The sequence below is a fragment of the Dermacentor variabilis genome, chromosome 9 (genome assembly GCF_050947875.1).
Source record: "Dermacentor variabilis isolate Ectoservices chromosome 9, ASM5094787v1, whole genome shotgun sequence".
Lineage (NCBI taxonomy): Eukaryota > Metazoa > Arthropoda > Arachnida > Ixodida > Ixodidae > Dermacentor > Dermacentor variabilis.
The window spans coordinates 119,607,545-119,619,584 of NC_134576.1; the positions used below are offsets into that span (position 1 = coordinate 119,607,545).

General features: G+C 50.6%; 1 protein-coding gene across 1 annotated transcript; it reads left to right on the forward strand.

Annotated features, from left to right (window-relative positions):
* The first annotated feature begins 10,374 nt into the window (after positions 1-10,374).
* LOC142557375 (iripin-3-like) lies at positions 10,375-11,792 on the forward strand. The gene has a single exon (XM_075669169.1). The coding sequence runs from the start codon at positions 10,402-10,404 to the stop codon at positions 11,608-11,610; it is 1,209 nt and encodes a 402-aa protein (XP_075525284.1). The 5' UTR covers positions 10,375-10,401; the 3' UTR covers positions 11,611-11,792.
* The last annotated feature ends 248 nt before the right edge of the window (positions 11,793-12,040 follow it).

A 12,040-nucleotide genomic window follows, 5' to 3' on the forward strand; every position in this document is an offset into this window, starting at 1 on the left:
AATGCCTCTGGCAAAGCTGTTATCACCATGGCAGTAGTGAATTTTAGAATGTGACACATCACTTGTTCGCATCGCAAAGCGTGCTACGGAAGTGTGCATCCAAATGCATATGCTTCAACTTCAGTTAAAATACTTTTGCCCGGAATTTTACACCGATGCTTCAGTCACATGCTGGAGTATCATATGCAGCAGTCACTCCATCCTTCTCGGAATCTGATGACCTGCACCCTTAAACAAGTATCTCTGCAGCTGAGGCCTGTGGACTATTATCGGCTGTGAAGCAAATGAGAAAATTCAAAGTTCGAAAAGCAATTTAAACTTGTCCACAATTCACTAGTGCAGCTGAACCACGACAAGGATTGAAATGACAAAAGTCGTGACAACTTGCATGAGAAACTGCGTCTTAACAAGGAGAGCAGTAGAGCAATGAAACAAAAAAAAAATTGTAGACTAATAAAATATGAAACAGCTATTTAACAACACAATTGAGCTAATGTACCGTTAAGAACTGCAGAACAGCAATATATGTATTTATATATACACACTGAATGCATGCACCCTCCAGACGCTAGCGACAGATTGATTGATTGAAAACTTTATTATTCCACCGAGCTGGGGTGCCCCCCTCTTAGCCTACACGTAGGTAGGGGGGGGGGGGGGACGAAGCAGTCCCCGCGCGTTGAGGACGGTGAGTCCTCATGGCCTCAACGGCAAGACTGATTGCTCGACGCTGTTCTTCATCAGCCTCGATCTGGAGAAAGGCCTCTAAGGCTTCTCTACTGTCAATCTTTTCCTTGGCCCCTGGGGAGCCAGCACACTCCCATATTACATGGTCTAGCGTACCTTTCTCCTTACAAATATTGCAGAGGGCGTCGTTATAGTCCCTCGTCTGTGTTAAGTAGATCCAATGTGGTGATGTATGTTTCCCTGGAGGCGCCGCCAAATGCGAGCATCCTCCACAGAGAGAGACCGATGCGGAGGTGAAAAGATTCTTCTTTTGGCCTTGCAATGATCTACGATCTCCCTGTACGTTATGATGTTATCTTTGATCCCTGGAACTGGCTGCTCAAGAGTTGCCCGGTGGTAGAGTGCTCGGTCGAGCTCGTGAGTGGCTTCGTTACCTCGGACTTCCTTCATCTTTGCTACAAGGTATTAAAATGTATAAAATTGCCACGTTTCAAGCCTTGTGCGCAGCTAGAACAAATCTGTCGGAACTGAGCAGAACCGTGAGCGATAGGCATAAAGTAATCATAGTGACCGCACCGAGGAACATTACTGAGTCAAAATAAGCATGACAAGCCGCTGCTTCAAAATATTTGCCAAGTTAAAGTGAGAGGAACAAAACACGCCAATCTTGATTCAATTCATGAACGTAAAGTTTGGATATCTTGGATTACATATTTAGCCCCGCTTTTAGAACAAGCACCTTATACACTGCTCGCGCCTTTTGGACATAGGTTAATCAGCTTCCAAAGCGCTTTTCCATGTTCTCTGAACCTGTGGTTAAAGCTTAGTGTCGTCCACGTAGTCGCCGTCTACGATATCTCCCAAATCGCGGTTTGCTAAGCCATACCGGCGTCATACACATCTATTGTAAACACGGATTCAATGAAGGCGGTTGAGGCAAGCAATGGACGCGTCACCACGTGATCAAACATGGCAGTGCCAACGAGATCGGACAATAAAAGACGGAAAGGAAGTGTAACGTCACCACAGCATCACGTATCGCTTAACAGCGTAACAAGCCACCCCTACCAGGAGAAGAACACTATCTCTTTCTCTGACAACGCGACCAGCTCACACAATCTTAGTTTCTGTTCATTTCAAACGCCTCTACGATTTTCATTTTCACTAGATCAGAATGCCTGGCCATCGGTCTAGTCTTTATTAAACAAAGATTTGCAGCCACAGCGCATGCAGTGTGCAGCAAGGTGACCCGTTCAAAATGACAATACAAAATATATCGCCGTCTAATAGGCACTATCTCAGAAAAAATTTTTTTTTTTTTTTCATTGAAGAGGTATTCCACTACAAAAATTCAAGTGCAAGCACTACAGTTGGGCGTGCCGGGCTGCGGCCGCCGATGTTCCGGGCTGCTTTGCGTTGTTATCGCCTTCAAAGTCCGACGAAAAAGGCAGCATTCTCAGACTCGCTGCTGCTCGATCCATCGATAAAAATCAGCCGCAGATGCAGCGGAATCGCGAGATCTGCGACCTCTTGAAGCGCGCGTGCCGCTTCCAGGGGCGGCTATTTTTGCTTTGTACTTCAACGATCGCGAAACTAGGAGCCACAATGCTAGGAACCACAGCGAAACCGCGAAACCACAGAAGAATGGATGGATGGATGGAAGGTAGGTGGGTCCCCATTGAAACGGGGTGATGGCAGTTGCCACCATGCTCAGCTTTTTATTTTTGTTTAACTGTGTTGTAAGTTATCAAAATTCACCAATTTCTTTAAAACCTGCGCGTTCAAAAGTTACCGCCTGGTGGGGAAAAATAGAACTGCTTAGAAAACAAAAATCTAGTTTTCCTCCTTCACGTCCAATGGCGCGGTGTGTCTGTGAGCGGGCGCGGAAGATCTATTGGTCATGAATTTATAAATATTGTAGATCGAAATGTATCACTTGTGTTTGCCATGGTTTCAGTGTTATTTTCTGACAAATGCATTAATAAACTAAAATAACTTTTGCAACATGAAAGAAACGAAAGAGCTTTTTCTTCCCCCTCGCCTCAGTTCGATAGTAAGTCCGGCATTGATGCTGTCCGGCGACTGCTGACAGATGCCCAGCTCAGCTGACCAGAGCTGACTTAGCCGCTAATGCTTGCTGTGAGTGTTGTGCGGGTGTTCCTTCGCTTTGGCGACAGTTGTTGCTTTCACTGTAAGACTGACCGTGAGAAACTTCGGAACCGTCCCAATTGGCGGGGTGTTGAGAAACGACTGAAGCAGACGATCTCGGATCAAACGACGAGACGTCCATGTTCGGGCATCACAACGCTTGTGCGGCTCTGCGGTGCGCGCCAGGTTCTTTCGACTCACAAAAGATGACAGGTAAGCGATATTCTTTTCTGCACGCGTTTCATTTCCGTTATGCGAGCATTTCCGCGTAGTCGCGGCAATTACAAACGAACTCCATTCAGTTTCTTTTTGCGACTCTTGCTTGATGGAAGCTTAGTTTATCGTACAGTTCGTTTGATGTGTTCAAAGAAAGAAATGAAGCTAGGGTTTGTGTTTGGTTTCCTGTCGCTGGTAAAGTCCCTCGATAATTTGACAGTGCCGCCACACTTTGAACTCTGCTGCCGCCGCGCGACCTCCTCGACTCCTCCTCAGCCCTTGCGCGGGAAACGGATTCGCGCCTGTTTTTCTGCACGACGATTGGTCTCCCTGCCATTGCCGTAGGAAACGCGCGGATCCCGCGTTTTGCTTGTGTTTTTCTTTTTCGTTGGCGCCATTTTTCTCGGCCCTGCGCAGCGAACGTTGCACGCTGTGTTTCCTGCGGCGTAGTGCTAACGGTATGCCGTGCTGTAGCGCATGCGACTGCAGCAAGAAGCCTGGAGCCGGTTATGCAGTCTTTTTTATGATACCACAAGGAAAGCGTGACGGCTTGCGCAAGAAGCAGTGGCTGCACAACATTGGCCGAAAGAACTTTGTTCCGAAAGAGTACAGCGTTGTTTGCGAGATAAGGCTCCTTTCTTATCGCCCGTATCGAAGCATCCCCCAACGCTGCAGTTTTCAAAATTCTTCTGGCCAGCTCATCAGCGGTTTTGCTGCAACAGTTTGTATACGTTGCATGAAAAAATGGGTTTGTTCTCAGTATACTGAATATTCTGCCTGTATTCAATCACCTCGCGCGTCGTCAGCTGTTACTCAGTCTGAAAAGCAGCACTAGAGGTTCTGCGTTCAACTGTGAACAATTGTGTGCGGAGATACCGCTTCTCGATCGCACTTTTTTGTGATTGTTAGGATACGTTGCCTGTTTTACTGAAAGTCGAAATAGCGGCTTGAGGAGAAGCTCCCTTTCCAGCTTACTTCGATGCGTGCGCCAGTGACTTAGATGCAATGAATGTAGGCCCTGAAAAAGTTAATGGCAAGCAAGTATACCCGCGGTTCTGCGGTTGAGCGCACTAGCTAGTTCACGTTGCGTTTTTTTTTTTTTCAGTCCTTGAATTTGCTTTGAATTGGGCTGCCACGCTCGCATGAGCGGGTGACTATTATTATTTGGTATTCTCGCGGTTACAGTCAAGGTGCAAGGTGTGTTCACATGATCTCACACGCTTGCTCGCACTGAAACTGTGTAACCGTCCCATTTAGTTTGGGGACCACAGCGCAAAAGATACTTTCACATTGAGGAGACAAACGCATGGAAGGACGATACGCTCGCGACTAATTCATTATAACAAGGTACGCTGAATATAATACCTGCGGCGCACTTGCGCTCGCATGCAAGAAAAAAAATTACCGACGATTACGTTACTTCCTAATGCGAAATTTGAGCGCAGAAAATTAGCTGTTTCACCTTTTCGATAGATTGAGGCAAAGAAATCGAGCAACACATGTATGCGCTATCACAGAATTTTTTTTTTCTTTTTCACACGTATTCCTTTAACAAAGACTCCACTAACAGTTCTTGACAGTCATGAAGGAAGCTTTGTGGTCGGAGAAATAGACTGATATATGTTCGACTTGGTACACCAATGCTTGATTCTCAAAGACGATATCTATACAAGTGCCTCGCGAGGTTGTCACAGCCGTGGGACGCGTTACGAGCGAGAGGAACGGGATGTTCTCCCGCATAAGTGTTAGGAAATTGCTGTTTGTCTTTATGTCAAGCCGCCACCGATCTGGCTCTCTGATTGCCACCGCACAGGGCGAACGGCAGCAGCAATTTCGGCTCGGGCGGTGCACATATACAGATCCGCCGCCACCGATCTGGCTCTCTGATTGCCACCGCACAGGGGTTGCATTGGAGGAGGAGCAAAGAAAGGAATTAAGTTCGAGCCGGCGCTTTGACAACCGGAGACTCGCAGGAAGAGGGGGGAGGGGGGCGGCGTGTACACCCAGCGGCAAACGATGGGGGCAGAAGCGCGCGCAGCAAGCGGACAACACGATAAAGGGAGGAGGGAAGAGATAGCAGCGACTGACTGATGCCGCTGACGCCGATAGTGAGTCAACCCCAGCTGCGGAGTTGGTTTCAGGGACAACGCCGTCGATGCCGACACAAACAATATGATACCCTCGCTTCCGCAGCGCTAAGAACCAGGTCTAGCCGTGGGAAGGTGGTCACGTATTCGTCGACGTGCCGGGGCCTACGTGAAATAACCGGCGCGTCGGCAACTGAAGAGCACCCTATCCGCCACACAAGAACAGGGGGGGGGGACCCTTTCCTCCTCTTTCTGCATGGCGGCGACGGTGTTCTATGCAGTCATGTTATCTTGACTCTCTAGCGGCGTCAGCGGCATCCAGCGGTATCAGTCGGTCGCTGCTAGCGCTGGGGGGATGAAAGGGGGGCGGAGCTGGTTACGAGGCCGACGACAACGCCGACGACGACGCGAAACCCAGGAACGGACGCCAAAGAGCTGCGCTCTAAAAAAACCATACACAGAGGCATGCGCCACAAGCAATACTAGATCAGGTGCACAAAGTAAAGCATCTGATCGTGTGGCACAAAAAAAAATGCGTGGTGTATAGAACTCGCCTCAAAGCTCCTTTTACATCAGTATGCCCCACTCGTACGGCTTTAAGAAGGAATCAAGCTCCTCATGAACGTTACCCTCAGCATTCTCGACGCTGTTATCACCACTTTTCAAAATTCACTGCACCGACTGAGGAGCGAAACTGGCCCAAAATCATGCGCCTCCAGCGAATGCTGCGGCCTGTCCGCGGGAGCCAAGGAGAAAAAGCGTGCCGTGCGCAGCGCGCGCAGCCGGTGTGCGAGGAGAATAGAGGAGAAAAAAAGCCCCGCGGAGAGGAGAGCGTCGTTACTTTCACATTATGAAGAGGTTTTAAGGCGTAAGCCTTTAGCGGCTCATGAGTGTCCGGGCGCAGGCCGTGGTGGACGCAGGAAAGCGGTGATCACCGGCGAGGGGAGCAAGGAGAGGAGGCGCCATGCCGGTAGCGCTGTGCGAGATGGGCGCGTGGTTGAGCGCGGACATGCACGTGGGGGTGCGCGCACATCGGCGACAAACCTTGCAGCCATATGGTTGTGATTGCATACCATGCTCGCGGCCACGGCGGCGTCCGTTCGCAGAACAGTCCAGACGGCAGCAACAGAGGCAGTCATAGGCTTTCGCCTATCGTAGTTTAGCTCAGCAAAGTGCCCATAGATTTTAGTCGCTTGTGGTGGCGCTTTATTTACTATTTTTTTTTTACCTATACACCGGCCACACGAGTGTAGCTAGTGCAGGAAGTCGCCCTTCTTTTTACTTAGTGCAGAAAGGAGTAGCTCCGCCAACCTATACAAAGCCATTTTTTTCATCCAAAGTCATCCAAACCACGGCGCACACTCTTAATCGCAACGAAGGCAATCTGCCGCCCATGTATGCCAGGTGCCTTAATCATGTTTTGAGACGCACATAAAAAGGGGCGCCAGCTCTGCCGCTACTTTCATTGTGAACAAGGCTCCCGTGGGGGAGCCGAAACGTAAATGACTCTTTTAAACCATTTTTGGTCGGTGTCCAGACCTCTTCCTGTTAAGAAAGCCATTTTTTTATAGCTGCAGTGTAGCATGAAATCTACACTTTCTACACTGCGGTTTCGATGAGTGTATAGGCAGCAGACGACAAATAACAGGCTGCCGTTGCAAACGCGCGGCGCCATTTTGTCGGCGCTGATATAGCGGCGATGGTGAATATTCGCTACGAGGTCGGTAGGTAGCGAAGTGCTGGCGTGAACACGTGTCACAGATTACGGTGAGCTAATCTTCCCAAAAAGGTCAAATTATCTTACTCACGGATGGTGCGGGCTGTTTCAGACTCCGCGCTGTATTATACGCATTGAGAAGTTGTCTTCGTGCACTGCCCGTTCGCGACGTATTTCGCTATAGTTTGTCTAGATTTGTTGGTGAAGGGAAGCTCGTACGTTGACATTCCATTTCAGTCAAGGGCATATGCGCAACCATTAAGAGCGAAGTCAGGCGAAGTGCAGAGTCCGGCGCTTTTAGTCTGCTGTTGCAGAAGACGACGCGCTGTCTGCTCTAATTGGCTACAGCCCAGCGAGCCAAGTGTAGCACACAACATCATAGCTTCTGCCCGACCCTACACTCGTCTACACTAGCCTGCACGAAGTGTAGGTAAAAAATAGCCCTAGTGTTCCTGTATATATGCTATATACAGGGACACTAGCCGCTGGCAGCGGTCAGCGCGAACACGTGGCGGCCGGTGAAGTGAAGACGCAGAGGGCCGTCAGGGGAGAGGAGGGTGGAACGCGAAAGGAGGGTAACGGGACGCCGCCGCCGCTTTTGATTTGTTTGCGATTTACTTTTTACACCGTGCACCGCCAGGGGAGACATTAGAGAATTTTAGTGCGTCCAGTATTATAGTGTACTAGGATAGGTACACTGTGCCAGTATTCCGGCAAGCGCGGGCGGTTTGCCGGATGAGCGGGGGGGGGGGGGCATAAACGTGAGCGGCCAGATTGGTGGCGCCAGCTGGTGGTGCAAAACTGAACCACACAAACACCGAGTCAATTACTATATTCTGATTAGCTGCTGGAGTAAATTTTCGGCAGCGGCGCAATCGTGTTCACAATTACGGCGCTACGGTAAATTTGTACCAGCAGCGAAGCAGAATATAGCAGATTACTGCAATTTTAGCACTGTGTTTGTCTGGTTGAGCTTCACGCCACCAGGCGGCTGCACTGCTCCAGTCGCTCTGTTTACGCCCCCGCCCATCCGGCAATCCGCCCTAACCACCCCCGTTTGCCGGAATAGCGGACAAGATAAATGTCCCTAAATTGGCGTTTGTTGTAGGCCTAACCACGGCCGGGCTAGGCAAAGGGGGAGACGCGGCCGTGGCCTGGCGTAATTGTGACATGATTTGACACGGCTAGCGTGAGGTTTTGACCCTTGTCGCGGTGATCCCCCGTGGACGCTGCTATGCTTGATCACGTAGTGACGCGTCCATTGTTTGCCCCAACTGCCTTCGTTGCCTCCGCGTTTACATTAGGTGTGTATGGCGCCGGTGCGGCTTAGCAAATCTCTGTTTCGGGAGATACCGTAGACGATGACTGGGTGGACGACATTAAGCTTTTGCCACAGGTTCAGAGAACATGCAAAAGCGCTTTGGAAGCGCATTGAGCTATGTCCAAACGGCGCGAGCAGCGTATATGGTACTTGTTTTAAGAGCGAGACAAAATATGTATCCCAAGTTGTTCAAACTTTCCGCTCATGAATTGAATCAGGATTAGTGTGTTTTGCCCTTCGTCCTTTATTGGGCAAGTATTTTGAAGCGGCGGCTTGTCGCGTTTCCGACTCAGTAAATTTACTTGGTGCGGTCCACTATCTGATTATATCTGCCTAATCGATCGCGGGTGTGCACAGTTCCGATATATTTGTTCTTGGTGCGCGGAAGGCTTGAAACGTAGCCGTTTTGTACATTGTAACACCTTGTAGCAAATATCGCTAGTAACTCGCTTACTGTTGTTCACCGTCGCGAAACATTCAGCTTCGACCATTCGGGCGCTATCGGTGTAGTCCGTCTTTTATTTTGCGTATACGGTGCGCATATATTCAAGTGTGCGCCCATTCGCTTATTGACACGTTGGCGATAGAGTGGGCGTACGTTTCCGGGCCAGTTGGGGTAGATGTGTGTAGATAAAGTGCGTGAAACTTGCTATGACAGGAAGCGGCGCTACTCGTTCTGTTACTGTTTAACAAGCGGTACTCACTCTTGCCGAAGTCCCGGGGCTGAAGCCCTTTCTTTGAAGGCTAGCGATACAACGCTGGCGGATGAGCAAATTTCTGTATCCTCGAAGAAAGCCGTACAGCTCGAAGTTCCGGTGACACGTGCGGACAGGTGCGCAGTAGCGGTCCGCGAATTCGGCTACGCGGATTCATTCCTTTCCTTAATATGCCAGTCGCTATTTTTCGCAGCCGACTACTGCACACGTCTCCAATCCACATGATTCAATCCGGCACGATTGGAGCACGCTGCGTTATCGAAAACTCAGTGCCACTTCCGACAGGAGATCGCGCAGAAGCAAGGTGCTCGTGGTAATGGTTTCGTATTCGTGCGCTGTCGCTGAGGCGACGTGCGGCGCGCCGCCGAAAGCGCCATCTCGTTTCTCTAGAACGAACTGCTCCGCGAAAAGGGTCCAATACGGAGTTCCCACCTCCTGGTGTTGAAGCGCTGCCCTCCGCCTCCTCCCCCCTGTGTGAAGGTAGCTGAAGTTTCCTACCAAACCAGATTGCGGAAACTCCCTGTACCTCCATTGGGAATTTGAAATGGCCCCCGGTGGCATGCCGACGGCGTCGCTTCGATCGCTATCGGATGCCGGGCGTCCTACTCAATACAAATCAGAAACGTAACAAAGCGACGCACTTGTGGCGTCACTGGTGACGTGTCCAATAGGTGGGAGAGAGATGGGTATGCTCGGAAGCCGCCCTTGCCCAAAATATCATATGCCAAAAACGCCTATGTAACTTACATTCAGGCGCCCATTTAAGGACTCAAATGTTCAATACAATCCGGAACCTTTTATGACAGTGTCCTGAGCAGCCACAGTCTCCCTTTGGGACGTTAGTCACTCAATAAATAAATAAATAAATAAGAAGCCCGGACACAAATTCGGTACGTCCAATCGTGGCATCCGAACAGCCGGAAGTTTTTTGCGGGCACTAGCAGTTGCTGGTCGAACACTGACAACACAATTAATGGAGAAGGCAGTGGTCGCGCTTTTTTTTTTTTTTACGAAGCCCGACACTTTATTGCACTAGTTTAAATTTGTCTCAATCGGAATACCCCCCCCCCCCCATTTTTCACCGTGTGCGATGCAAACCTTGAGAGATTTGTTTTTTTAAAATATAATTTACAACACGCTGCATTGAAATAACATGTGGATTGAAGTGTAGTCGACCAAGTATTCGTCCTGTCATGACTTCGAAACACGGGCTCTCCAATTGCGCCAGGCGACGACATTGTGGGAGTAATTCGTGGGAAACACTCAGTTCTATTCCGCAACCGTGCAGAAAGTAATCAGTTTCTTTTTTTGACGGTGCTATGAATGAACAACTACCCGTAAAAACCCGAGGACCCCGGACAAGGCGATAACGGAAATCACGAGGCATCCCGTATGCTCACTCGGGGAGTGTCCTCAGGTGATGTTTGTCGCGGGCAACGATAAGGAAACAATGCGAAAGTCCGCGCTTGCTTATAAACGTCGCATCACTCGAAAGCACAAGCGCTTTCAATGATGGCCTCAGTCGTTGCCGCAGTCCTGCTGTGCGGAGCATTCCTAGCTCCAACCTGCGCGCAAGATGCCGAACTTCGGCACGCTCGGGCCAACAACGGATTCGGCGTTGCGCTCTTCAAGGAACTCTGTTCGAAGACTGTGGACCAGAACGTTTTCTTTTCGCCCGCGAGTGTCAGCATCGCCTTGGGAATGCTGTACGCCGGAGCTGGGGGCGGTACACTCGAGGAGTTGTCTTCCGTACTGGGACTTGCGAACGCCGGGCTAGTCGACCGGGATGCCGTGCTAACGGCGTACAAGTCGCTCCTCGAGACGAAGCCCGCGAACGCCACGCTGGACATAGCCAACACGGTACTCATCCAGAAGGACTTCGAGATCCTGGACCAGTACAGAAATGACGTGGTCAAGTACTTCCAAGCAGAGGTGAGGTCGGTGGACTTCGTTCGGGATGGTTCTAGAGCGACGGCCGAAATTAACGAATGGGTGAAAGCGAAGACCGAGGGAAAGATCCCGAAGCTCCTGGACGAGGCTCTGCCGATGAACACCGCCGCGTTTCTCATCAACGCCGTCTACTTCAAAGGGACGTGGGTGACCAAGTTCCAAGCGCGGGACACCAAGCCGCTACCTTTCTACAACCACGGTCGAGACGAGGTGAAAGTGGCCACCATGTCGATTCGTCGGCGATTCGGCTACGCCGTGGTGGACGAACTGGAGGCGAGGGCCTTGGAAGTCCCTTACGCGGGAGACAGGTTCAGCATGATCATCGTGCTTCCGAAGAGCAGGACCGGGCTGCCGACGGTCGAAGCCCGCCTGACAGCCGGCCTGGTGGATAAGATCGCGACTCGCCTGACGCGGGGAGACGTCCAGCTGTGGCTGCCCAAGTTCGAGCTGCGTACCGACTACGACCTCGTGAAGCCGCTCCGACGGCTGGGGCTCGAAAGCGCCTTTGGCGGCCGTGCGGACTTCTCGGGCATCAGCGGCAGGAACGACCTGGCGGTGTCCGACGTCAAGCACAAGGCCATGGTCGAAGTTGGCGAGGAAGGCACTGTGGCTGCTGCCGTCACGTCGGTCAGTTTGAGGTGGAAGACAACAAGCGTTCGACGTCTGCCTCCCATTGCGCTCCGCGTCGAGCACCCGTTCGCGTTCTTCATTTGGGACAAAGTGAGCATGCAGGCGCTTTTCATGGGGGCGGTTAGGAGTCTCAACTGATCCGTCGTTACGTTTACGCTTGACAAAGTGCCTCAAATGCTCTCCACGAGTGCGCGAGCAATTTGCAAACTTGAGTTAGCGCATCGTAATTGTTCCGCGAGGCTCTTCGCTTCGACGTCGTCGCGCGAATTCCATGTGTTGCTTTGGGACTTAACAATAAATCATCTTGTACGGATGGAGAATTGGTTTCCCGTCTTTTTATCATTGAGGATACGTAACTTAGACTCAACCGGGCATAATGAAGGACAAGAGCAGGTTGGCAACTGCCGCCTGAAGGGGCGCACATACTCGCTTGTTTTTCTCCTCTTGTTCGTTTCGTTTATTGAGCTTCAAATGCGTACGCAATTAATTTGCTTCCTGCGTCACTCGGGAGGCTAATCCACCTTTATAAGCCCATGCGCCGTGGTATGAGGTCATTATCATCATCATC

Bases quoted from the DNA above. Each gene is read 5' to 3' on its own strand.
- LOC142557375 (XM_075669169.1), top strand. From the start codon at position 10,402: ATGATGGCCTCAGTCGTTGCCGCAGTCCTGCTGTGCGGAGCATTCCTA.